Source organism: Rhyacophila brunnea, unplaced genomic scaffold, assembly GCF_057557595.1.
Source record: "Rhyacophila brunnea isolate RB1 unplaced genomic scaffold, BYU_Rbru_1.0 scaffold_1, whole genome shotgun sequence".
NCBI lineage: Eukaryota > Metazoa > Arthropoda > Insecta > Trichoptera > Rhyacophilidae > Rhyacophila > Rhyacophila brunnea.
Genome location: NW_028232751.1, coordinates 20,321,638 through 20,349,089, shown reverse-complemented (window position 1 = coordinate 20,349,089; position 27,452 = coordinate 20,321,638). Strand labels below are relative to the sequence as shown.

The 27,452-nt window shown below is 32.7% G+C and overlaps 1 protein-coding gene across 1 annotated transcript in view; it reads left to right on the top strand.

The window, feature by feature from the left end:
- LOC147079567 (tetratricopeptide repeat protein 39B-like) overlaps nucleotides 1–12,840 on the top strand; it is a 110,939-nt gene extending 98,099 nt beyond the window's left edge. The window contains exons 9-14 of the mRNA XM_085942070.1: nucleotides 3,740–3,903; nucleotides 4,926–5,087; nucleotides 5,837–6,026; nucleotides 9,151–9,284; nucleotides 10,391–10,510; nucleotides 12,635–12,840. Coding sequence (XP_085798196.1) covers nucleotides 3,740–3,903; nucleotides 4,926–5,087; nucleotides 5,837–6,026; nucleotides 9,151–9,284; nucleotides 10,391–10,510; nucleotides 12,635–12,713 — 849 coding nt within the window. The 3' untranslated portion in view covers nucleotides 12,714–12,840. The remainder of the gene's footprint in view (nucleotides 1–3,739; nucleotides 3,904–4,925; nucleotides 5,088–5,836; nucleotides 6,027–9,150; nucleotides 9,285–10,390; nucleotides 10,511–12,634) is intronic.
- Nucleotides 12,841–27,452: the final 14,612 nt, after the last annotated feature.

Genomic DNA, 27,452 nt, shown 5'->3' with positions numbered 1-27,452 from the left:
TATTCACTCTTATACAATGTAATCTATTATAAATACTTATAACTAAATTCACTTCACTACGCCATATCTTTCCCTCGCCACAAGTGTCGTGGGTTTTCTATTCAATGTCTCAAAGGGCACTGCCGAATATATTTCGGAATTATGGGCTGCCATGCCAGCCACACCCACGATGGCTGTGTGGCTTAAACGCCGGCCTATAGAGTCAAGGGTCACAGGTTCGAATCCTGGGTCTGGCAAGTACACATATTGTTTTTCAATTTGTCACATGTTCAATGCCGGCCAGCCAAAATTCCCAGAACCCCGGCCGCAGCCCCCTGACTGAGGTCTTGGTTACTGACCCTATCTCTGCTACTCGCATTCTTACCTACGATCCACATCTTGTCCATCAGTCAAAAGCGTCCCTTAGCCGGCTCTCGGCCGAATTCTATAGGTAGGTTATTATTCTTCTTAAATTTGTTTCGCCGATAGATCCGTCGATGTGGACCGTAGAATTTATAAACTTTATAGTGCTAGCTAACAGGAGCGGTTTTTGCGAATTTACAAGTCCAGTTGACTAATAGGCTGAAGGTCGAAGGTTAGGTCGTCTAGTGCTCCAGAGGAGTCGTTTGCTGAAGGTGGACAGTTTCAATTGGTGTTACTATATAAAATTTTATTGTTCCTATAACATGCATTTTGTTCACATGTGAACTTTTCCAAGTATGAATACTGTTTTTCAATATGTGTTTGTACCAAACAGGTTGAGCAAGTGTTTAATATTCATTTCTCAAAAACAAAAATTTGTTAATACAGCCTTCACTCTGTGGAGGTCCATTTGATCTTCTTTCCCAAAACACAATACGCCCCTTTCTACCCACCGCATATTATTGACAATAATTATAACCCCACACAAATTTAAATGTAAATTTCGATACCCATACTTGAAAAAACCTAACATGTGAGTGAAACAGATGTCATAGAAATAATATCTATATGTAGTGAATACCAAGTGATAACTCATTTTATAGATTAACATTTTATGGTAATTGCTGAACCTCTTGAAAAGGCAAATTTATTTAATTTCTGAAACCAGTAATTACTTATGGTTTTTCCTGTTCAAAAACACATCCAGTTCAGTGATTTATAATGAAAATTCTAATAGTTTTAAGTTTTGTACTATTCCATTTGAGTCATTTTCAGGCACTATGTGCACTCACCAAAAGGTGACAACAAACAAACTGACAACGAAAACAATTAATTCTAACTTATATAATAAATTAATACAATCAATAGGTGTATACATCGTCAAACCCTAATAATAGATCATTAAATAATAATCAATAAATACTACATTCAAGAGGTCTAAAATCGTCAATACTAGGAATTTAATGAAGTTAACTAATGAGAAATATTAATAATACCTATCAGTCTTTAAAAAGTTATATTAAGGAATTTAATGGAGTTAACTAATGAGATATCGTCTCTGTATATTAAATACCTTTTATGTGGTGATTTTGACGAAAATGAGTTATTGATACCAAGTGATGCGCATTTTTTTTCTCTACCATATTATGTATTATATCACTTGTGGAAAGATCAAATTAAAATATTAAATCACCAAATAAAATCCATACTAAATTAATACTATGTGAGAGCATCCATAATCTTGCACTGTAATTAATTCTACGTAATTGCCACAGCAATAGACCAGTATTAAAATAATCTTATGTGAACACGGCATGGTTACACTGAATCATGTCATGATTCAACGTATTCAACATGGTGCATATAGAATTAATCCTATGTGATAAAGACACAGAAAAAGCTATGTTTTTACCATTTATTAATAATAAATATAGTATAAAAAAATATGATTATCCAATTTTAATTTGTAATTAGGATCTACAAAAAATGTTAAAACATACATGCGGACCTCGACTTTCGAACTTTCGACTTTTGCACAATTCGCTATTTCGCACATTTAAAAAAATCGTTTTTTTTTTAAAAAAATCGCCCTGTGGGGTAAAGATATCCCCCTCTCGCTCACTCTTGTGTTGTGCGTTTTGCTAATTTGATTCATTTGAAATATTTCACCCTGAAGATTTATAAACAAGAGTGAGAAACAGAAAAACTGCAGTGTTGATACGAACAAAGAGAAATCAAGGACTTATAAACTTCACATGACGTTCTGATTGCGGTGAATCTTTTGCTCCAATCGGACGTTCGTATGATACAAACAGGTCTACTACGATATGTTCAATTTTTGAAAATAAAAATAAAATTAAGGAATACGTTCAAAATTGTGGAAATATATCTTTAAAGGTTGTTTCCAAATGACACGGCATAGTTATGGATGAAATGGAAAAATATTTGTCATCATGGATTGACGACCAACATCAAAAAGATGTCCCTCTGAATATTTCAATTATTCAAGCGAAGGCCCTTAGTTTGCACAAAGATTGGAAGGCTAGATTAAAAGAAGTTTCTAACACGATTTTTCAAGCAAGTAACTGTTGGTTTATATTAAATTCACTGGAGAATCGGCTGATGCGGATAAAGATGCTGCAAAAGAATTTATTTCCTCATTATCTAAAATTATTATAAGATGGAGAATATTCCTCTAGCCAAATATTTAATGTAGACGACACAGGTTTATTTTGGAAAAAAATGCCTAGTCATACATTCTTATCTAATGAAGAATCAGTTGCCCCTGAACATAAACCTTCTAAAAACCGATTGACATTGCTTCTTGGTGGAAACTTTGCTGATGATTTAAAATTGATGCCAATGTTAATTTATCAACCAGTAAATCCCAGTGCATTGAAAGGGAAGGATAAAGAATTGCTTCCAGTAATCAAATAAAAAAGCCTCGGTTTACTGCGTTAATATTAAAAGATTGGCTCACTTTACATTTCGTGCCAGCAGTTAAGCAATATTGTAAAGTTAATGATTTACCATTTAAAATATTTTATTTAAAATAAGAAAAAGAAGAGTGGCAAACAGTTAACTCTTGATAACTTTTTAAGGGAAACACCCGCAAATCCCACTTAAACATGTCTCTTAAACATCTTATATTTACTTGATAAATAAATATTTCAAAATACACATAATTTAATTTTTTTTTACTTCCATCTCTACTTTTGAACATTCAACATTCGCACACCTTTTCAGGAACCAATTATGTGCGAAAGTCGAGGTCCTCCTGTATACATATATCATTTACGATTATTTTTTAAAACAGTTTTTTTTGATTATCTCAGAATATGACTCAAACCACATAGGAGGTATTTAAAATACAGCGACGATATATCAAGGAATAGAACAAAACTTAAATCCATTAGAATTTAAATTGAAATTCCATCACGTACATTCGGTCGATAGTATTGACTTATAACGAAGTTTCTCCCAACCAATTATTTCAGAATGTTCACAATTTTTAGTATCGAGACATCTTACAATATTCTGAATTATACATATTCATATTATTTCTTTGACAATTTATACTTATAATAATCCCACACTGCAGTGTACCTAAGAATTACCATCATTGTCTCATTGTCTTGTCAACGAACAATTAATCAAATATTGTCATTTCATTGGTCAGGTGATGGAATGTTTAGGCTCTTTTTTTTAGAATATATGTACATATTCTAATTCATATTTGATCAAATTAAAACCAGTTACAAAACACAACAAAACCAAAATAATAAATTAAATTTGTTAAAATAAAACAATGTTATGATTGAGGTTAATTTAATTTTAGATCCATCCATCTGGAGTTTGGTTCCTCTTTTTTAAAGGACGACTTGAATACATGAAAGGAAATCTGGAAACAGCCGTCACATGGTACAAACGGTCATGGAAAAGTCAGCAAGTCTGGCCGCAATTTCATCATTTGTGCTTCTGGGAACTTCTCTGGGTGCATTGGTAAATTATTATATTATTGACATTAAATTATAATTACTACAATGAATAATTATAAAATATTTTGTGAAAAACACTTTGTATCTATTTTGAATAGCATTAGGATGATGGTTTGGAGTAAGTAAAGTAAATTAGCACAATCGCTTCTAACTGGAATGTTGGCTTGGAAATCGCCTGCCAAATTTAAATAATACGGCACCGCTTACTATTTGTGATTCTACATTGCCGTGAAATAATTTAAATTTCCCGTGTATCACAAATACTTTCAATTAATTTCATTATCCTTTTGTGTGTCCTTGTCTTAACGTTGTGAGGAATCAATATGAAAAAAGTTTCCCTATCGATTGGCTGTCTAATTTTTCTGTATGATGTAAAAATCGAATGATTTAATTAAACAATTGAGAAGTCTAATTCTAAAAAGCGGTAAGTCCACATTTGGTCAAAATCGAGAAAAAATATGCACGTATTCTTTGTATAATTTTACACAATATGTATTGATCTATAAAATCCAAAACGCGACAAAACTCTACAAAAAAAATATTTTAAGTCTCAATTTATTACAAAAAGCGCCAAGTCCGTGTTTCATATTATTTAAAGCTTGGTTGATTTTGCGCGTGTTTAAGTCAGCCAATAAGGGAATGTACCATATTGGAAATGGCGTCTCCCATGTTGTATCATCCGGTGAACTCATGACAGTGCCACGGAAATATGTGCCTTATGTGGAATAAATTAAAAAGTGAGGTTCAAGTGGCGCTATGTCCAATTTTATTTTTGCCTATATTTAATACATTTAAGAGTTTATCGGCTGAAACAAATTGCCATTTAGTTCTAATTTCGACATAGAATACAATGGAAAAAATAATCTCATGTTAAAACAAATAATTGAAGCTTGCAACATAAAAACGTTTCCCGCAAATATCGAATTGTGGACTTGTCGCTTTTTGTACTAGCACTAGCAACATTTATAATGTATTTAAAGTTTTTTATTATTGAAATAATGTTTAATTGTGCCTTTTTTTCTGCAGTATGTCTTTGGAATGGCGCGAGGCGTTGTTGTACTGTGATTATTTACTGGAGGCATCTCGGTGGTCCCGCACCATTTACTCATATCAAAAGGCAGCAGTGATGTGTATGACTTGGAACACCCTCACTCCAACTGAGAAAGCAACTTGCAAACGCTTGATGATGTAAATATATTATTTCCATTTGTTAAAATTAAGCCAATATTGACTTTACTCCACCCGTGAAGAGCTCGGAGGAAGGCAAAACTACATAAACGTGCATTATCCATAAGTACAAATCAGTGTTGTCCCGTTATAGTAAGAAAAGAGAATGAGATTATTTCGCCTGTTTCACTGACAACCTATGCTTCTAGATATGGATGAATGTCAAAAGTTTAAACACTATTATTACAATTCGTCCATACAATGCAGGTATATTACAAAAAATCGAACACATTTTAATATATTTGAAAAATTATCTAGCACTTCGGTTCGTAAAATTTTATATTTCGAGTACTGTTAATATGTTGATATAGATTATAGATTATCAAAATCTGTAGTTTGTATAATTAATTATTGATGAAATCCATAGACAAAAATAGTTGCAGTATTTAGTAAATTTTATTATTTTATATAAATGAAGTCTGTGTACATAAGAAAAAGGGAGGTTTGTCTGAAAATTGACAAATGGTTGCATATGTTAAATTAACAATAATCATAGTACATGAAGTGAAAGGAAGTGAGTCGAGTCAAATCAACGCCGCCGAAATAGTAAACACACAAAAACATAGAAATTCACATGAGTATAAACATTTTTTTCTGAATTTTCTTAAAACTAGTGATATTAGAATCCGACTAAACCTGCCTTTTTTTCGTACGCATAATTTGTGTTTTAAACCAATGCAATCCTTATTTACAAAAAATAATTTTTTCAGTGATGCACCGTCATACAAACAACGGATTGCCGGAAAGTCTCTGCCCATGGAGAAGTTCGTTATAAAAAGATGTAAAAGATATTTGGATCAAGATGAAAGATTACTATTGCCTGCGATCGAGATGATATACCTTTGGAATATGTTTAGAGTCTTCAGCATAAATTTCTCCGTTGGAGATAAAATATTGAAGGTAATTAAATATTTATATTGAATACCTAATTTTGTATCAAAATACAGTGGAACCCGAATTTTACATGCCCGAAATCATGTTTTTCTGCTATCTCTGTGTAGTTTCTGCAGTCCACTTCATTTTAGTACATTTAATATCCTGGTTTTAGATTTTTATTTTATGGTTCATAATATTGTGTTTTTAACTTTAGAGATATATGCCAATCAGCGTATTATATATCAAAGACATATAAAAAGATTCCACAACATACGTTTACTATTTCTGGCGGAGAAATTTTTTACCACTCATCTTTCACTGAATATTATGAATTCGAAGCCGTTATAATATCATCAACCGTCGTCAATCTACTGGTAGATCAGGCATGTCCAACGCATCGATCGCGGGTTGGATTTTGGTTAATCGCACCATATAAGAATTGGGTAGTGAAATTGTAAAGAAGTGTGTACATTCAGTAAAGTTGTTATATGATATGATTTCATTGAGATTTTTAAGATAGTTAAGCATTAACTGTCTCAATTTTTATTTCCATAACTAGCTTATGTGAAAGTCGTTTTAAAATTAACCGCGAGGAAGACCACATGTGTTGATGGATATCAAACGCCGTAAAGTCCACATATTGAAAAAAATGACTTTTGATATACGTTTAATAGAGTATGCAAATCCGCACATTATGGTATACTGCAAACCCCCAAAAGTCCACTGTTTACGTATGAAATCACGTTTCGAAAGATCAATATTTTTTCAAACCACCTTAAGTCCACAAGCTAAAGGTGAACGATGGCACCTATCATTTTCCTTAATTTCTAAACAATTATAACATAAAATGGATGTAGAAGTGGATTTTGTGGATCCAGACAAAGCCAGAAAGAGGTCGAGCACCGAAGCTAAGAAGAAAAATCCTTGTAGCCATCGTGGGTATTAGATTCAATTATCTTACAATATCTCACATGTTACAACCATTTGTATTATAAGATATGATAAAACTGCATTTTTCTCAGTTTGACATTCAGTGGACTTTACGACGTTTGATATGTGTCAACACACATAACCTTGTTATATCACTTGATTGTGCAGCAGTGAGAGAAAGAGAAGATGTGAATTCCTGTACTTTAAACTGAGGTTTAGTCGTCTTACAGTAACCCAAGGAGAAAAGTTTGGCAATAAGTTCCCAAAAGAAGACCAAAATTATCATTTTCACAATGAATGGGAAATTGAATATTTATAGTGGTGAAAGATAAATGTTGCTTAATTTGTAACGCCACAGTGTGCTCAGCCAAATACACAACCTATTTAAAATTGTACATGTCTGTTCTAGATGAATAACTCTGCAAGCTCATGAATTTTATTACTGACGGTGTTATTTACTGTCATAATTTTATATCGAGTAGGTTTTATGTCTCCTCTTCTATTTCTGGGTGTCACTGAATTATTATATTTGTTCAAGGATTATACTCATTGAGTTATATGATATATCGTCTATGTAAGGCATGGCCCCCACATCCTGAAGCGGGCCCCCAGGCTAGGATTTTTGGCGGTCCCCCCTTCTTATCGCTAAAGATGGCAGTGTAACGCTCTACAGTAGCATTTTCCAAATGGTGTATGCGATAAAATTAGTGTGTATATTTTAATACATCCATTTGAATTATGGAGTTGTCGAGTATCGATACACAATTAAAAATAAAATCGTACAACCACATAATTTTAAATAATAATAATATCGAAGAACAATAGCGTGCCGGCGACTTTTTTTACTATTAGAGAGAATTTGTGATGTGTATTTATATCACTTATCTGGTCGACTCGACACGCCGGGCCCTTCCTGAGCCCGGGCCCCCAGACTAGAGCCCTTCCAGCTCCCCCTTTGTGGGGGCCATGATGTAAGGTATTAATACCGCGGAAGAACCATTTGTCAAAATGTTCAGGAGGGACACAAAACCATGCAATTTCGTCAATAAAAAAGATTAAAAAATAAATTTAAATGCAATTTATTGTGTCTTCCTGTTTTATATTAGAAAATATATTTTTACTATCGTATGCGTCCGTGCAAATTAATTGCCATAGTATTATTTTGTAAATCAGGTGGACCTTACGCAGTATTGACGCAACTCTCCGTTCGTCCGCTATACTGGATCAGGGATATACGCGGTCTCGCTTGCTTCGTTAGTATGAATAATTCGAACGCGGTATTGATTTTAACCAAGTGCAAGTAGTCTATTGGTCAATTTCAAAATTTGAATGCACCAATCAATGCAGCTTGTGCCGTTTATCCGAGAACGTCAAAAATACGTATTTTGAACATATTGGCTCACACGCGGTATTGAACTTACATAGACGATATGATACACACATAAAAGAATTACATTAACACGTTGATCGCCATGGGGGTCACCGGTGACCGGCAAAGAAGACCTGCCTTAGAGTTGTTTTACAGCGCCGGCGGGCACGCGCGCAGTGCATTTTTCGATACGCGGTGACCGGCATGGCCCTTCTGTATATTACTGCCACTTGGCCTGAAAATATATCTTCCCAGTCACAAAATATAGGCTCACTAATGTAAAGAATGTACATAATGAAAAAAAAAGTTTTCCTTTTAAATTGTAAATGTGTTTTTATTGATATAAAAATAAAAATTAAATAGATTTAAAAATGTAAGTTATAAAAAATATGTAAATAATAAAAAAATAGAATAACAAAAATGATTATAAGGTATGTATACATATATTTCCAGTTTATGTGTATCCAGGTATTATACTACCCAATTTGAAAACTTTTATTCCGTATTTGTGCCTTTTCTGTTTATTATACTATCTAAATCTAAATATAATTCGACCGCGAAATGGCACCATGCTCTCGTCAACACATATTGACAGGTGACCGGCGATATGGCCGGCCCGGCGCAATAGAATAAATTAACTTGTTGGCGCCGCGACGGACACATGTGGCCGGCACATCATAAAAACCAATATTTACATAAAAAATCATCAAAATGGAAAAAAAAACATTATATTCTTTCATAACCTATCAAATAATACCTTAGAAACAAATAATCATTTTTTAACTATTTTATGTAAAACTAGTTGGCGATCAATGGGTTAATATTATAATATCGCATTTCTTACTACAGCTGATTGAGTCAGCGGAAGAGGCAGGCCTAAATGGACCAGAAGAAAAAGGTCTAATACTATTACTTCGTGGTGCGGCTCTACGTCACTTGGGCATGCACCATTTAGCATTGGAAGCACTTGATACACTCATAAGGTAAAGGACTATTTCTTATATCTGTTTACTTGTGTACTTTTAGTGATGCCGTTTTTTATGAAAGGTTGGATAACGTCGGTACTAGGCATTGAATCCCCGGATTGGAATGAGAGGAGATATAAAGAATTAATAAAAAAAATTGTGATTGGCATCATCAGCATCAAGAGTGTGACAACCCAGCAGTGGCAAAGGGTGGAGGTAGGCTGTTAAAGTCCGACATTAAATTGTGCATGAAAAACTTTCGTCACTCGAACCTATTTGTTTTCATTCAACTAAGGCTACAATGTATGGATGGACAGTGTTTGTTAGTTTTCAAAATTCGATTAAACCCCACCTAATCCAAGCCATAGTAGATAATAATCAAAAAATATTCATTTATCAATTAAATATCTAAAATTATGCCATTAAACCATACATAATTTTAGATATTTTATAGATAGAAGAATATTTTTTATCGATTATGGTTCGGCTAGGCAGGGCTTATTGAATTTAAAAAAACTAACCAACACTATCTGTAATATGTATTCTTAATTCAACGAAAACAAATAAGTATGACTGAAAAAGTGTGTACTATTTTATCGGATCGCCCATAGCATACCTAAACTATTGTGGTTTGGTATAGGCAGGGTTTAATTGAATTTTAAAAACTAACCAGCACCATCTACAAATTATATTCTTAGTTCAATGAAAACAAATAATTATGACTCCCAAAGTTTAGTGTGCACTATTTATGTCTAATCTTAACAACTCTACCTCCACACCTCGCCATTATAACACGGGTGAATCCGGGCTTCGGTGGCAATGGTGTTACAATGGAAGCAGCCATCCACTAAAAAACTGATTGTGAATTCAACAATGAAAACAATGTGAACATTGTTGTAAAATGACATTCTAACAAATAAATACCATCTTATTACCAAGAAATATACATTTTTGATTTTCTCAGTGAACAATTCAAATAGTTTGAACCATGATAGTTGTGGAAAATCCGAGTTAGAAGATTATTATTACATACATAATGTGTGATATTGAACTTGGTGGATTTGTGTATATTGTTTATCGTCGTTTGTAATTGATATAAAATAATATATGATTTATTGTTTCAGCATGAAAAAACTAATAAAGGAAGACCTACATCTTGTCCCTTACGCTATTGTTGAAATAGCATTATTGTTTAATGCAATGGGAGAAAAGACTAGGGCGATTGGAGCTCTCGAAGATGCTAGGTAAGATTTGCATCTTTCAAATATACTGAAACTTTAATTGAGTATATTAAATTAGTTGCCCCGTAAACTTTTATTCCAAGACATTAAGGGAGCATTTCTTAACCTATGGGTCGCAATCTAAAATTGGGTCGATTGGTATATTTAGTGGGTCGCGAAATATTCTCAACATAACAATATTCTTGCCAGCATATTATATAGTATACATATAGTATACAAACATTGACGTTTCACGCGATCGCAGTGGGCAAAACTAATAATTTCTTTCGAGACAACGTTCTTTTCTGTGTTACCATTATATAGACTGCTCATATTAAAGTTCTTAAAATTTATTCTACCCACAATGGCGTGAATGCAAAGAAGCATTTTTAGAAATAGGTTTCATCTGCATTAATAATCACGGAGTAGACAAACCACAGTATGTACTATGTTGTGAAGTATCAAGTAAAGAATCACTGAAACCAAATAAACTTAAAGACATAACGAAACATAAAACATTTTATTTATTTTATCTTGGGTCGGGAACCAAAATTATTACCATAAATTGGGTCGGGTCGCAGATCAAAAAGGTGTGAGAGAACTTAATGAATAAGGCAATGCAATAGTCATGAAATATCAGAATTTCTCCACTGAAACTAAATTGACTGTTATCAAGTATACAATATTATAATCTAATTTCTTGAATTTTAATTTTTGTGTAATTGATTTTAAGTTATCAATATTTCTTTTTGTTATTTTCTTGCTGGTATTAACATTCATTGCATTGATTGTTTTCGACTTAAATAGAATTTTTTAATCAAGCTCTTGTATTATTACAATTGCAATTAAATGTCTAAAAAAGATCCATGTCCGACGCCTATGCCGCCTCGTTGTGTGTGACGGTCGGAAATGTGAGGGTCTTGTGCGATACTATACCCAAATTAAAATAGTCCAAGAATAACGCAATAATTGATGTATTAATCGATATAATTTTCAATTGAATCAAAAATCAAATATGCTATATGAATATTTAAATATTATTACGAAATAGTATATATAAAAAAACTAGACGATTATTGCTTTTATTTCTTCGATATTTTGATGGAAATGTTATTGGATTAACAAACGAATATTAAAAAAATTATATTCACTTAAACATCATTCAAAAGAATCAAATTTTATTTTATTCATTCGAGGGTAGGTATACTGACAAAACGCATTATTTCAGTTTTTGCTGTTTTTTTATTTTAAATGCCAAAATGTATACAATTTTACGCTCTACATTGTCTTAAAACGTACAAAGGCATAGAATATAATGGTGAGAAAATAGAAACATTATTAAATCATATTGTTATTTTTTTAGTCTGATAGAAAGCATGATAATGACCTAATGCGTTCTGCGTATACAAAATACAGGACTTGTAACATTTCGTATATTGTGTTTGCCATAAAGGTTAGTCTTTATAATGTAGAAAAAATGTTTTTAAATCATAAAAAAATCTACGTGGAAGAATGCTTTGAAAAAAAAATTAAAGTCCTTTTTCCGATTATCTCAGAACTTGTTTTAATGAGTTAATGCTTTCTGTCAGTATACCCTCGATATTTGCTTCGACAAATATATAAAATTATTAGAAATTCAAAAAATATCATAATATAACACATTCTTATTATACCATTTTTATTGTGATTCAATACACGATAGTACAGTAACTACTTAAAGAATGAAATTTTTAATGAACGTAGTGCAAAATGTGGAGGTTGCTACATATTAATTAATACCCTCAATAAATACACGGTTTGATTCATTTTCTAAAAATTAAATTAAACACACCCTTCAAGATCCATCTCCAGCACTTCAAATCCTTTTAACAAGGATAAGACGACAGCATAGATACCCGTGTTATGTTTCTTAATACACATCTTAGTAATTGAAAAATCTACATAGTTATTTGACTTGACTTTGACATAACTTATTTTGACAGATCTTGGAATTTAATTCACTGCTTTATCGACTGTGGTGATTAGTGGAGTGCTACCTACTTAACTTTAGAATCAAATCTGCCCGGCTAGAGATGAAAAACCAATTTTTACATTATTAATTTTAATATAAGTCTTTATTTTACTTATCAAATTTCTTTATATTTTCAGAAAAAATTACTCCGGATATTCACTGGAGTCACGATTGCATTTCCGGATTCACAGCGCACTTTCATTTTTAAAATCATAATTTTATTAAACTTTTGATTCACTGCAGATCGATTAAAGACACGACTACTGAAAAGCTTAGATTAATTAAGTAATTGTTGTTCCTAAGTTTATAAAATTACCATTATGAGTTAACCCTATAACATTGATCTCAGTCAATTTTGATTTGACTGTGAATAATACAAAATTAGTATTAATTTTTTTGATTGTGTTTCAAAAACAAAGGTATAAACTATTAAAATTATTATTTTTTTATCTACTTTATTTATTATTACTCCATAAGGACTATAAACCATGTCAGAAAAAATATTTTTTTTTTAATTAAAAACCTATCATTGAAACAATCAAGTATATAAAATTTACCTTGTATGTAGTGAAGAAGATTAGTTGATATTTATTTTATTCATATTGATTAACAAGAATTGAGTAAATACAATGAATTTCAGATCAAATTCTATTACATTTTGATAAATATATTGTACCTTAAATACTAATAACATTCTTAATATGTCATGATCATTAGAAAAAACCACCATTCTTCACCTCCATTTATCTGATAATTTCAGGGGATTTAAAAAGAATGATTAATATTTTCATATAATATAATATGATAGTGGTAACATCTTTTTTACAAATGAAATGAGGTTATTCTTCTCTTTGGTAAATATTTAAAATGTTACTTTATTGTAAGTTGTGTTTTAATTTTATTTGTGGGAACTACGATTTTTTTATTAATTTTTTTACTTTCTTCAAAAACATTGATCCTCCCAATTTAAATGTTCACATAACTCCATTATAATGGTTTTGAAATAAAGTTATTTTTGTTAGCAAGTCGTTTATAGCCGAGTTATAGTCGATAGTTCCAAAGATGGATTAATCCTTTATTAAGTTAGGTTTGTTTCCTTTTTTTTTTGCACAAGGTTATTTTAAGCGAAGTAAGTTGGTTCAAGTCTCCGAGCAGGAGCTAATATCTGATCGTTTCACACCATATTTGGGTGTTTTGTCGGGGTTTTATATGCGGGAACAGAATTCAAATTCGAAATGCACATTGCGCATGCACTGAACAGTCAACAAGCACACTCACAATGCTTGTGACAACAAACCTACTAATTATTGTCACATTTCCAAACCATTAAATTGGTAATGTGTATATGTAAAAAAAATGAATGTTTTTTATTGTTCGTTCTTAAATGCTACTTAAATAAAATAATGAAAAATAGATTATGTATCATTCTATATGCACAAGTTTCTTAAGAATAATTAGGAAGAGATTCAGATGAAAACAGAATCCAGTCAGTTGGTAATTTTTATGAATTGTAGAATATCGGCCTAATAATTAAAAAAATGTGGTAGTTTGGTTATATATTTTTTCATTATTTTATTTATTATTTATTTATCGGTGAATTATAAAATTATCCTTCACACTGTACAGTACTAGAGTATGCAATTCCGGAATCCCGATTGATTTGTTGATATTAAATCTGTAAATCCAGGATTTGCTATAACGTCAAGTAATATATTTTTGTAAATCAAAGAAACACATACAACTTAAGAATTTTTTTCTAAATAAATCAGTACTTATGTATAAAATTGAACACATGCATAAATTTTAATGTAACTCTACAAATATTAACTATCTTAGTATGTATATATTTGTAAAAATATACACTTTTTCAAAATTGCAGGTTGGTAATTTTAAGAAATAGCAGTTTTATTCTTTTTTTATAATATTGTATTCTATGACATTTTGTCATAATTTCTGGAATAATAGTTTTGCTTCCCAATATTGTTTGTTAACCTTTCTAACGCGGCAACTGACTTTAGTCAGCCTATACGCGCGAGTCATCCGCGCGTCAGCTGACTAAAGTCATTTCGATTTTCGTTTGCCTAGTACTGCTTTCCGCCAGGCGCGAATAATTCGAATATTGATTTAATTTATTCAAAAATCATCCTTCTCTTGACATCTGTCAATGGATAGCCTAAACTTTTGTTCTATCTAATTTAAATAAATATTTTTCGGGAGCGTGTCTTGAATAAAAATATATCAGTCATCGGGCCAATTCAAATTTGCCGCGTATATAGTGTCTTATCGCTTCTTAGTGCATGTGCGCCGAAGACATTTGACTGACGTGTTTGTAACGATACGAGTTTGCGATATAATAAGTTATATTGTTTTTTAGTGATTGAAAAACTATTTGGTGCGTAAACTGTTAAATAGAATATTCGAAAGTTACATTGATCAAAGTGAATTTACAAAATATTTTTACAAAAGGAATGCTTTTGGAGATTGCATTCATTCGCCTATCTGCCAGTATATTATCCGCGAGTTTATAGTTTCGGAAAATAATTTGAACCAGGTGTCATTTAAATATACCTAAAAGTCCGCGATTTAATATGTCTCTTTGTTTATCATTGATTAACATTTTTAAATACTATTTTCTGGTTATAGTATTAGGTGAAACAGACAAAAATTATTTATTTACCCTAGTTATCAGCCATTTATAAAGAAAAGACACGAACACTCAGACGCCCGTTCCCGCATAAATGCGGAAATTGTCGTATTACGCAAACACCAGGTCCCGCGCTACTAAATTTTTATACACTGCGCGGCAAATCATCGTCTGCTGGTGTGAGACAGACACTTGAGAATTATTTTTTTCGTAATACTATTCAAAAGGGTTTGATTCATGACTACTATTTTTTTTATGTAGAATTCTTCTTATATTTATAGTCGAAAATAACCCGAGTTACTTACTATCACGTCATTATAATAAAATAAGAGATTACCTATTCTAGTACCAGGTTATTGAAGTAATATAATAAAAAAAAAACAAATGAACTTGAAAATAAAATTGTGGTGACTATAAAGCATTTAGAAGTGCAAAAAGTGTTTGAAATTTAATATTTTACGAATTGTAATAGGTATTCGAAAAATAAACCATTTTGTTATATAAACTATGTGTCATTCGATTCCATTCAGTTCGGGGTCAATGGTAGGTACAAACCAGGCACTGGTGGTAAGTACATCACTCTCAAATAGCCAGTAGTTCTCAAGGATGATTTATTTATACTCGGCCTGCAGTGCTGCAATGTGTATGCGAGTTCAAACAAAAGTTACACAGTTTGAGATGTCCTGGATGCTATAAAAATGAGTTATTTATGACTGATATTTTTTCAACACACTCAACAAAAATGCTCATAAAAGTCATAAACCATATTATTATTCATTATGTGTATGGCATATTTGTCGAAATGGTAGCCGGTAGACTATAAGAATACTGAACTGTTCTTACACTTGTTAATCTGTCATCGACGCATTAGTCCAGCACCATTTCGTAAGTGTCATGGCGCCGCTCGAGTAAGCTGGCATTTTTTCAATGAAGAAGTCTTGTTCGTGATTTCTTATCAGATTTAGGCGACGAATGTTTATTTTTAGAGTCACATAAAATATTAGGTTCTGTCATAATCATTTTTGAACTTGACTCCGATTTTTTACTACTCTATTTGTGTATGTTTGACTGACATTTATTACGATTTATTGATGCTTGAAATCACAACGCGCACTGTTGTACTAAGTCGGGATTCGTAACGCTTAGAAAGGGCTAAAAAGTCTCATTAATAGTAAATCTTGACAAAAAAACTTGCCACATCTTTAGCAAAAATTCATGTATACAATTGAAAAACAAGAACAAAATTTTTAAATGAAATACAAGTCCCCGGGATTGGTAATACTAATGCTGAAACTCTGGGATTGAATATCATATCCGGGATTGCAACCTTTTACAATTACATATCCCTACAATATGCAACTATTTACTACATTTAAATTGATGTTACAAAGCTTTAAAAAATAAATATCCGTCTGTACATTCATGTTGTATGCCAAAAGTTATTGTATTGTTAAATAATTGAGAATACTAATCCTTATATGTTGTAATTACAATAACCATATTTAATATAAATTGATGTTAAAAAGAAGTAAAAATTCAATAAAAAAACTCAATCATAAAATTATTTTCTGTCAGTTTGATTTGTCTTTTAACCGGTTCTATGCCTTCAGCGAGTATTCTCGCTCTATAAGGTCGTGATCGACAGTCCGCACATACAAATTTTGCGAGTCATCTCGTCTGACTTTAAACTAAAAATTTCTAGCCACTGTAGACTGATTTGCATAATCTAAAAAGTGAAACACACATTGACATCTGTTTGAATAATTATGAAATACTAAGCCACAAATTATCAGTATTACAGCGATTTTAGTAAGAGCTTCTCTCTACATTCAATGTGTGTCGTTAAAAATCTGTGGCCTGTCAGATACTGCCATAGTAATATCATGAGGCATAGAAAAGGTTAAGCCAAAAGGTAATTATATTATTAAATAATCGAAAATACTAATCCGTGTATGTACCTACAATATCCACATTAAATTATAATTGATGTTACAAAGCTTTAAAAAATAATTTTCCGTCTGTACATTCATGTTGTATGCCAAAAGTTATTGTATTGTTAAATAATTGAGAATACTAATCCTTATATGTTGTAATTACAATAACCATATTTAATATAAATTGATGTTAAAAAGAAGTAAAAATTCAATAAAAAAACTCAGGCATAAAATTATTTTCTGTCAGTTTGATTTGTCTTTTAACCGGTTCTATGCCTTCAGCGAGTATTCTCGCTCTATAAGGTCGTGATCGACAGGCCGCACATACAAATTTTGCGAGTCATCTCGTCTGACTTTAAACTCAAATTTCTAGCCACTGTAGATTGATTTGCATAATCTAAAAAGTGAAACACACATTGACATCTATTTGAATAATTATGAAATACTAAGCTACAAATTATCAGTATTACAGCGATTTTAGTAAGAGCTTCTCTCTACATTCAATGTGTGTCGTTAAAAATCTGTGGCCTGTCAGATACTGCCATAGTAATATCATGAGGCATAGAAAAGGTTAAGCCAAAAGGTAATTATATTATTAAATAATCGAAAATACTAATCCGTGTATGTACCTACAATATCCACATTAAATTTTAATTGATGTTATAAAGAAGTAAAAAGTCAATAAAAAAACTCAACGTATAAAATATTTTTTCTGTACCATTCATGTTGTATGCCAAAAGGTATATTATTAAATATAGATAGATAGTGAATATTATAAAAATGTGATTAGCACATTAATTGTTAGAAAGTAAGATATTAAATTATGTATTATTTATTGTTGGTTAATAATTTTGTTAGTGATTCCCATTATACCTCTTGGTGATTTTATTTTGTTTTTAACTGTAACACTAAAATATTTTTTATTTTTACTGTAATAATGTTTTGTTGATGTTATCACTGTTTGAATATGATGCTTAAAGATGTTTTTATTTTTTGCATTATGCACTGATTAATTCTATATTGGGTAATGAGTTTTTTTTTGACTGTGACAAGTTGTATAGAACCTCACTAAATTAATATAATCTCAAATTAGTGAATTTAAAAGGTTTGATACTTTGTATACTATGAAGTTGTTTACCACACAATGCTTTTATGCTGGGTCAGTAAACTAACCTGTTAGATAAAATTCACAACATGGACATAATTATTTTGTGTACCATCTTGGAGTTATTATTTTAAGTGATTTTTTTTCAGTAAATCTGAATACATGGAAACCAATCTTTACCTCAATTGCAATTTACCGTTTCTCAATCTCTATTAGATTTAATCATAAATTTCTTGGTATCTGCGGTAAAATATTGTTTTTAATGGTGTATGATTGTCACGTAACACAGTAAGAGGATTTCATCCTTATTACGTTGAATAACATTGAAAAATAAATAAATACTTTGACAACTCGGTGATCACGATTTTGTTAAGATATATTTCCAATTCATTCATTATTTTGGTTATAAAATAGAAACCGTGAATGTAAGACAGAAATCCGAATTTCTTTGTCTTAATATTGACAATGTGACAATAAATGATTGTATTCCAAATTGAAAGTAATATTCATAGTTTGCCATTTTTTTCAAGTGTAAACATTCCAATGTTGTTTAAAATATAATTCAGGTATTTTAAGTTATTTACAAAAGTTGTTGAAGGGATGTAATAAAAGATTATTTTGTTTTATTTCAAATAGAGTATTAATTATTATCTCCTCCACCCCATCAATAAAATATTTCCTAATACATCCATCGGTTACATGTAAACTGTACGTAAAAAATTTCACTGTGACACACTTCGCCATGAGCTTTCTTATCGGAAAGAGAAGACCGTATACCGTACGGTCTCCAATTTTATTAGATTCAATATGAACATTACATCATGCAATGACATTAATCAACAGAAAGATAACAATGTCAAACAAGTGAAAATTTAACATGTTGATTGCCATGGGGGTCACCGGTGACCGGCAAAGAAGACCTACCTTAGTGCTCGGCCGTAGTGGTTTGGCGGGCGCGGCGGCGTCTTGCGGAACTCAAACGTATAACCGTGTGTATTATGCCCCAAAAAAGACACTGTCTACGAACATTTCACTCACGGTTATATGTTTGAGTTCCGCAAGACGCCTGAGCTGAGCACTTAGAGTTGTTCTACAGCGCCAGCGGGCATGCGGACAGTGAGGTTTTCAATACGCGGTGACCGGCATGGCCCTTCTGTATATCACTGCAACCTGGCCTGAGAATATTTCTTCCAAGTCACAAAATGTAGACTCCCAAATGTGATGAAAAAATCAACTTTCTTATAAAATCGATAATGTGTTTTTATTGATATAAAAATTTAAGTTGTAAATTATAAAAAAATTAAATTATGAAAAATGAAAAACGATGTTCTATATTGAAAGTGAACCATTCGTAACAGCACTTCGAATCTGTTTCGACTCATTGTAGTTTTAGCAAACTGTTGACCAAACATCCAGTCTTTTGACCAATAGTCACTCACTTTAGGTAAATTTACCAGACCCATATATAAAACCGGGCAAAAAAATATTTTTATCGGTTGGTTTTCAATCACGTAAGCAAGATGCTCTTTTCAATGTTATATTTTGAAGCACCTTTCGAGCATGCGAATCCGTCTGTAAAGCTATTCTTTCAAAAATTTCATCTGGTACTAGCAGTTTATAAAAGTTTTCAGGCTTACTTTATCACTATACTATACTGATATCAGGTTTCTTTTCACTAGTTTATCCACTGTAACACGGTAGGTATATTTATTCTCAATGTGATGCAATTCGCGACATTGCCAATAAGAGTGATCCATGTGAATCCAAATCCAAATTGAAATCGAAACAAATGTCTATTCTAACCAAAAAACAAACTAGCGCGCAGTTACCGGCGTAAGAGCGAGACAGGTGACCAGCCCGGCGCATCTCAATAAATCAATTGACGCCACGACGGATACATGTGATCAGCACATAAAAAAACCAATAATCCTCGTGAAAGAATCATCAAAATAATAAAAAAACAATGCATTCTTACATATCCTATCAAATACTACATAACACATTATCATTTTTTTCACTATTTTACGTAAAACCTGTTGGCTAACTCTCTTCTCTTAACGTGTCCGGGATCACACCGCTCCTTTCCAAAACGTTGCAGCAGAGACCGCCCTGTCATTGGCCTTCAACAGGTCCTCCTCAACACACTCAATCCCAATTCGAGGGCAAACCAACATATGCTTCGCATCCTGCACCTCCCCACACTCGCATGAGACATCCTCGCCGGTTAAGACACCCCACTTCTTGAGGTTTGTCTTGCACCTTGTGACACCGACTCTTAGTCTGTTCAGTGCCTTCCAGACATCGAAGGGAAGTTCGTGTCCCGGCGAGGGTTCTTCTGTTGGCTCTATCCAAGGATTGCAGAGTCTTTCTTTCCATTTCTGGATACGACTCTCTTCTGGAAGGCAATCCACTTCCGTTGTCCTTTTAAGGAAGTTTTTTCTGGACTTGAGCCTTGAGGTCTCTGCTTGATGTCCATGGAGTGGGTGTCTGGGATCATGCGTCTGCTTCCTTCTTTCGACATTCGCCGCTACTTCTCTTCGTATATCGGGAGGAGCTATGCCTATGATGGGGTATATTTTATCAACGAGGGTCGGTCGCAGGTCGCAGGCATCCCGATATGATGCGACCTGTCTCGTTGATTGATACATCCACATGTTTGGCATGTACAGATGAGCTCCATACTGGTGCCGCATATTCTGCGGCTGAGAAGCATAGGCTTAAGGCAGACGTGTGCAGGGTGTGTGGTTGCGCTCCCCAAGATGACCCGGTTAGTTTCTTTATAATATTGTTCCTCGCGCACACTTTGAGTTTTGTAGTAATGCAGTGTTGCTTAAACGTCAGTGTGCGGTCGAGGAGTACACCCAGGTATCTCGGCGTTGGGCAGTGGTCGAGTTTATCGCCTCTCCACGTAACACGTAGTTCTCTTTTGGCCTCTTTGTTCCGAAGATGAAATGCACATACTTGTATTTTCCGTGGGTTCGGTTTGAGGTGGTTGCTCTCGTAGTACACTGAGAGTTTCTCCAGCGTGACGGATAGTTCATTTTCAACATCTTCGAAAGTCTTGCCTTGAGCTGCTACGGCCGTATCATCCGCGTAAATAAACTGCCTTGTACTCGGTGGTGTTGGCTGGTCGTTTGTATAAATATTATATAGGGCTGGAGCCAGCACACTTCCTTGAGGCAGGCCGTTTTTTTGGGATAGCCATCATAATGTTACAAAAAAAGTCTATTTTGCAGAAATGTCCCTATGAGCGTCGTTAAGTTGAGATCGCCAGTAAGTTCATAAAGTTTTCTCAATAACTTTTTATGATTTACCGTGTCATATGCAGCGGTAAGGTCGATGAATACTACGCCAGTCAAAATACCATCAACAAAATGTGCTAACTGAACACATATATAGAAAAAATAAAAACTATAGTCATTACATCCTCTGATATAACATAACAGACAAGGACAAGGTAAAAGAAATGTCTTCCTCCACACTTAATAATCAATTCGATTATAAAAGAACAGCCAAGAAGAAAAAATAGATGACAAGTGAGATTCTATCTTTAATACATTGGAAGCTAAAGACGTGCCTAGCGCGTTAAATATAATTAGCATGCTATTTAAATGTGATAATTATCTAGTCAGCAGTCAATGTGTTTGGATGAAAGATGAAAATGGAAAAATATAAGTGAAACTCAATAAAGGGGAATTCATACAACCAAAGAATGGATGTCCGACCAATGCAATGAAATTTAAAATCTCCAATGAAAATATGATTCCTTCAATATGCACAAGATAAAGGAAACGTTAGGAATTATGAGAGGAACTTCATCAACTTGAAAGACAAAGATCATACTATGTCTAGACAAAGAAAAGAAACTGATTCATTGAAAAGAATATATTGAAAAATTGTTTGATGAGATAGAGGCTATACTTTTCAATTAGTTTGATGAGCCACATGCTTAAGATTTTGTTAAAAATCATTCAAAATAGGGTTTTCTGAAAATGCGAAAAAGACATGGAATGACACACAATTTGGTTTCAGAAGTGGTTTGAGCAGTCGCGAAACACTTTTCAGTGTGAGTGTTCCTAGTGCAAAGATGCCTAGATGTTAATGTTTATATTATGTGTTTCATCAATTATTCGAAACAGGTCGATTTTGAAGACTAATAGTATACTTACTACCAGTATAAAAAAATACTTAGTATCCTAACTTGTTCCAAAATACTTACTAGTATTTGGGATATTACATAGAGCGTTTGGCGTCACGCGAACTTGTCACCAATTCTGTCCTTCACCATACCAACTTTACAACTGGGTAGAAAAAAGCAATGACAGTTGAGTGTATCACGGCTCGACATACGTGTATTATGCTATCTCGCTCGCGTACATTTAATGTCAATAGTTGAAAGTCTACCAACACCAACTAGTGAGTCGCGATGATCTCATCGTATGCGTTCGAACAAGTTTATTGGGTCACACGTACCGAGTATGGGTAGTTTCATGGCGATACTTGAGTACACAAACTGACAGTATTTCCAACTTACCTCTAGTTCAGATGCATCCTTTTCAGGTCTATCTGTTACATCAGTGCTCCGCAACCGGTGTGCCACAGTGTATTGCATTAAAAAAAAAACAAATAATTTTGTATATTATACAATACTTACTTAATATCCAAATTTGCGGACATGGGTGGTAATATATTGAGCACCTGAATGAACTTAATACAACAATGCAAGGTCAGAATCAAAATATATTGACAGGCTCTGATAAATTAGAAGGATTCAAAAATAATCTCGAACTTTGGTAGAAGGGGTTAAGGCCATGCATTAGTTGAGGCACGGTCTAAAAAGATCGTCGCTAGGCGATGCGCGGATTGCGGGTGGCGGGTGAAAATGACGCCTGTCAAACGAAATATTAATTGTCATATAAATCCAACATACGTCCATTTTATGTTCTGTTTATTGTTCTCTTAGTAACAATAATAATATATTCATTGACATGTTTTCTTTTTAAAGTAAATGGGTAACGTTTTTAGTCATCTTTACACGATTTTAGAATTAATTGACCCGTCGCCATCACGCAGCAAAGTGACGTGTTCCCGGGTCAACATTCTCTCAGTGAATGGCAGCGAGTCCAAAATTTCGTCGCGCGTACAGTTGAAAATTATTTGGCGTTTCACTGATGCGTCACCTTAAGACAAAGATCTCTACAAATGTACCAAAGGACCTACCAGACCACCATTGAAAACAAGCAATTAATTTTGGATCCGTCTCAAGAACATTTAACTTTGCTGCAAAAGAAATTTCATCATTACTTTCATACAATCAATACGACTGGATTAGAAACCCTTTTGCAACCAATGCCGAAAATTCTATAGAGGCGATTTACCTATAAATTTGAGAAAAAATTGTTGAATTGAGAAACAACAGGACGCTAAAACTGAACTTCGCTGATGTTCCATTGGCTATTTTCTGAATTTCAGTCAAAAAAGAATATCCTCGGATTTCCGACAAGGCTATCGCAGTTCAACTCCCATTTTCTACGACAAATCTAGGTGAGCAATATTTTTGAACTGAAGTTATATATAAAAATAAAAAGCAGTCTTGCGTGAAGGGTCTTGACCAAGAACTTCGGTTGCTCTTTCAAATATCAAGTCAAAATATATAAAACTTTTACATTCATTGAAACAAGCTCAGGTATCACATTAATTATTATATTTATAATACAAATACATGGAAATATGTACAGTTAGTTCTTCGTTGTGTGTTATGTATATTTAATTATCTATCAAAAAAAGCATTAATTAATGTGATTTTGGTGCATGGCACCCACAAGGGGGGGGGGGGGAGGGGGTGACAGGGCTCTAGCCCAATGATACTCAACCTTTTTTTTCTTCGGGCCAAATACATATATTTGTAAAGTAACACGGGCCGCATCACTAATGGTGTGACGAAAAAAAATCATGAAATCGCCCCTTTTTTACAAAACATTTTTGAGATTTTAAAAATTATAAACAAAAGTAATGTGTATCCAAGCGTTTATTTCAAAATTAAAAATCATCATGCTCCTGATAATAAATGTATTTCGGGGCGCACATAAAAGCTTAAAGGGCCGCAGGTTGAGTATCGCTGCTCTAGCCTCTAGGGCTGGAGCTCCAAATTTTGAACGTCTCTGTGCTGATATGGACATATTGGATAAAAACAAATATAAACATGGTTCAGAGCACAAGTAGTCTGCTTTCAAAGACCTGGAGAAGGAAGACATGATGATTTTTGAATCCTGGAATAGTATTCCGACTCATATGTAAATTGAAAAGTTGTCTTATTGATGAGAATCTGGAATCGTGCCTAAAATTAAAAACAAGAACATACAAACCTGACCTCCCCAAACTTTTCAAGGAGATGGATATTAAGTGTTTGTCATGATTTAATTGTATGGATACCTTACTTACTTGTATCAATAAATAATATCATTATTAAGTGTGATATCAAGTCTTATTCAGTGTACTTATAGTTTATTTAAGATTAGTTAAAGTTTATTAAGTTAATAAACAGTGTACCTACACATGGTCGCTGTAGATGTCAAGGGAGCCAGTCCACAAAATCATATTGTTGAGAAACAGGCACTCAAAGATTTTGAGTGACAAAGAAAAGTAACATTTTTTTATAGAAATTTTTTGTTTTTAAATATATAACGGTGAAACTTTGAACATAGAATATACTTTGTGGTGTTATCTTTTTATTATTTTGTACAAATAACTAAAAAAAATAGTATCTTTAAAGTTATGTGTGTTATATCTCTTGACCATTGAATATTGAAATGTACAAGAAATGTAGTCAAAAGAGTTTTGTGGCTTAAATCCATTGACCGCTGCATCTTTGATGATTTTAAAATGGTTTTGTGTACTCTCATTTTAGCCAAATTATGGCTTAGCTCCCTTGACATCTACGGCGACTGTATATAGTTTAAGTTTAAGAAATTTGGCTCTCAATCGTTGTACTGTTGATATTTGGCTCTTTTGACTAATGAGTTTGCCGACCACTGGTCTAGGTCACGGAGGTTTCCTCAAGGTTAATTTGAAAACAAGTTTCACAGAAGCTGGTTAAGGAAATAAAAATTGTTTATTGGACATGCCTGAAGGGCATAAGGTATGGCATGTCTTGGAATGAAATAACGTTGTTTTGGTTCAAATATGCTGTTTATTTTCGCAAACCATCAAACAATGATGGTTGAGATTAGAAAAAAATATTACTCATGAGATTTTTTAGTATGTAGGTACTACAAATTTGTAACAGCTTACTCTACAGATTTATTTCTAATAGTAAAAAAGTAACACTAAACGTTTCAATCTAACACTAGTGTTCTTACAGTTTTTTTTATATTATTATTTTACAATGACGAACAAAATCATTGATTGCCAAGTATAGTTAAACCAAAAATACACTGCAAGTTACAACACACAAACAATAATGCAGAACAATTATTTAAATTAAATTAGCTTGCAGGTTTATTAATTGGTCTCAACAATTTGGTTCAACTATGCCAAAAAGATAGTTTCCATATAATGAATGTGATATATTTATTTCCTATATGATAAAATCGTACGAATCCTTAAAATACAATAACTAAAAATGAAAAAAGAACTTCATAGTATCGGTTAAGTAGAGTTATCACAAGTAGCATGTTTCAGATTTGACTTAATTAGATTTTTAAAAAATACACAAACAAATTATCAATGAAGTGATTATATCTATTCGGAATTTAAAATATTTTATCACATCTGATTTCCTGTATTATGGAACAGGGGGGGGACTCTATAACATTGTCACATTGCACTAAACAATTGATTAACACAGATGTAGTGGCTTTTAAGGCAATTTAGTCGAGTGGCGAGTAATTTCGTAACTAAACACGTATGAACAGTCAAATTTAGTCAAATAATTTAGTAAAATCATTTAGTCGAATCGATCCATTTTATTATATTTTTTTGGTCGAGTGGCGACCCCCACCACCTAAATAATACTAAATACTAAACAAGCCATGAGACAAGTCGTACACGTTATCTTTAGTCAAGTTCAACAATTGTTGTAGAATTTCTTCCTCCAAATTCTTCTAATATATGAAGTTATAAACTTATTTTTTTTTTTTAATTATAAAAATTTCAATAAAGGAATGTTATATTCTTAAATCTTGTGAATTGAAGTGTCATTTTTGCTTTGTTACGTTGTGCTCTGTTCATTTTGACACGTCACTTACTAATGTACTGTGTTCGGACACTTTTCAGTTACTAAATCACTAAATCACTCGCCACTCGACTAAATCACTCGATCAGTCCGAACCAGCTTTTAATTTGTCACAAATTAAACCATATTTTCAGAATTGTGTAATTCCAAAAAAATGTGCTCTAATCGTCTCACCCTCAGGAATAAATCAAGGAACATTAGGAGACAAATAATGGTGATATTCCCAGAATCTCTGATGGTATACAATTTGATTAGATACTAGATTAATGACTGATGCCACAATTTGGACTGTATCGAGTATATCAGGATCAAATAAGCTTTTTGTCTTTTTTAATGTGTAATTTACTTGATGATAGTTGACAATGATTTTTTTCTGTCACCTAATTTATTCATGCATGATGCAATCCAATTAAAGTAGCCTTGAAAAACTACCGCGTTCTAAATAAATAGGAGAACAATCCTCCAATGGATGTTCGACTGATATTTTCAAGGAGGCACAAAACATCTTACTTCAATGCATTGTCCGAAGGTGAGAAGACCAAAGTTGACAAAAAAATTAAGTATTATTTCAGTCGTAAGTTAACTCATTTAGTGCTGACACCGCGACTGGCATGTTTGCGTTGGTTGGCCATTAGATATAATTAACATGATATTTAAATGTGGTAATTAAATATTATTTAACAGGTCAGCAGTGATTGTGATGTGATGTTTTATTTCCTAAATTATAAATATTACAAGAGAAATTTATTGCAACAAACAAATATATATATGATAGATAATGTAATATGTAGCATATTACATTAAAACTTTAAATTTAAATTGTACTTGCAACATTTATTTGCATTATAGTTGAAAATTCAGTTAAGAATCCACTGGTATGTTTTAGTCTTTTGTTCTATTTAGTCCTAAGTGTACAATTGAAAATAATAATATATTAAAAAAATATTAAGTATTTATTGGGGACAAACAAAAACATAGATTTGTGATTATCTTTAAGCTTCACTTATATTTTGGGATAGTTGTGATGGATGACATTATA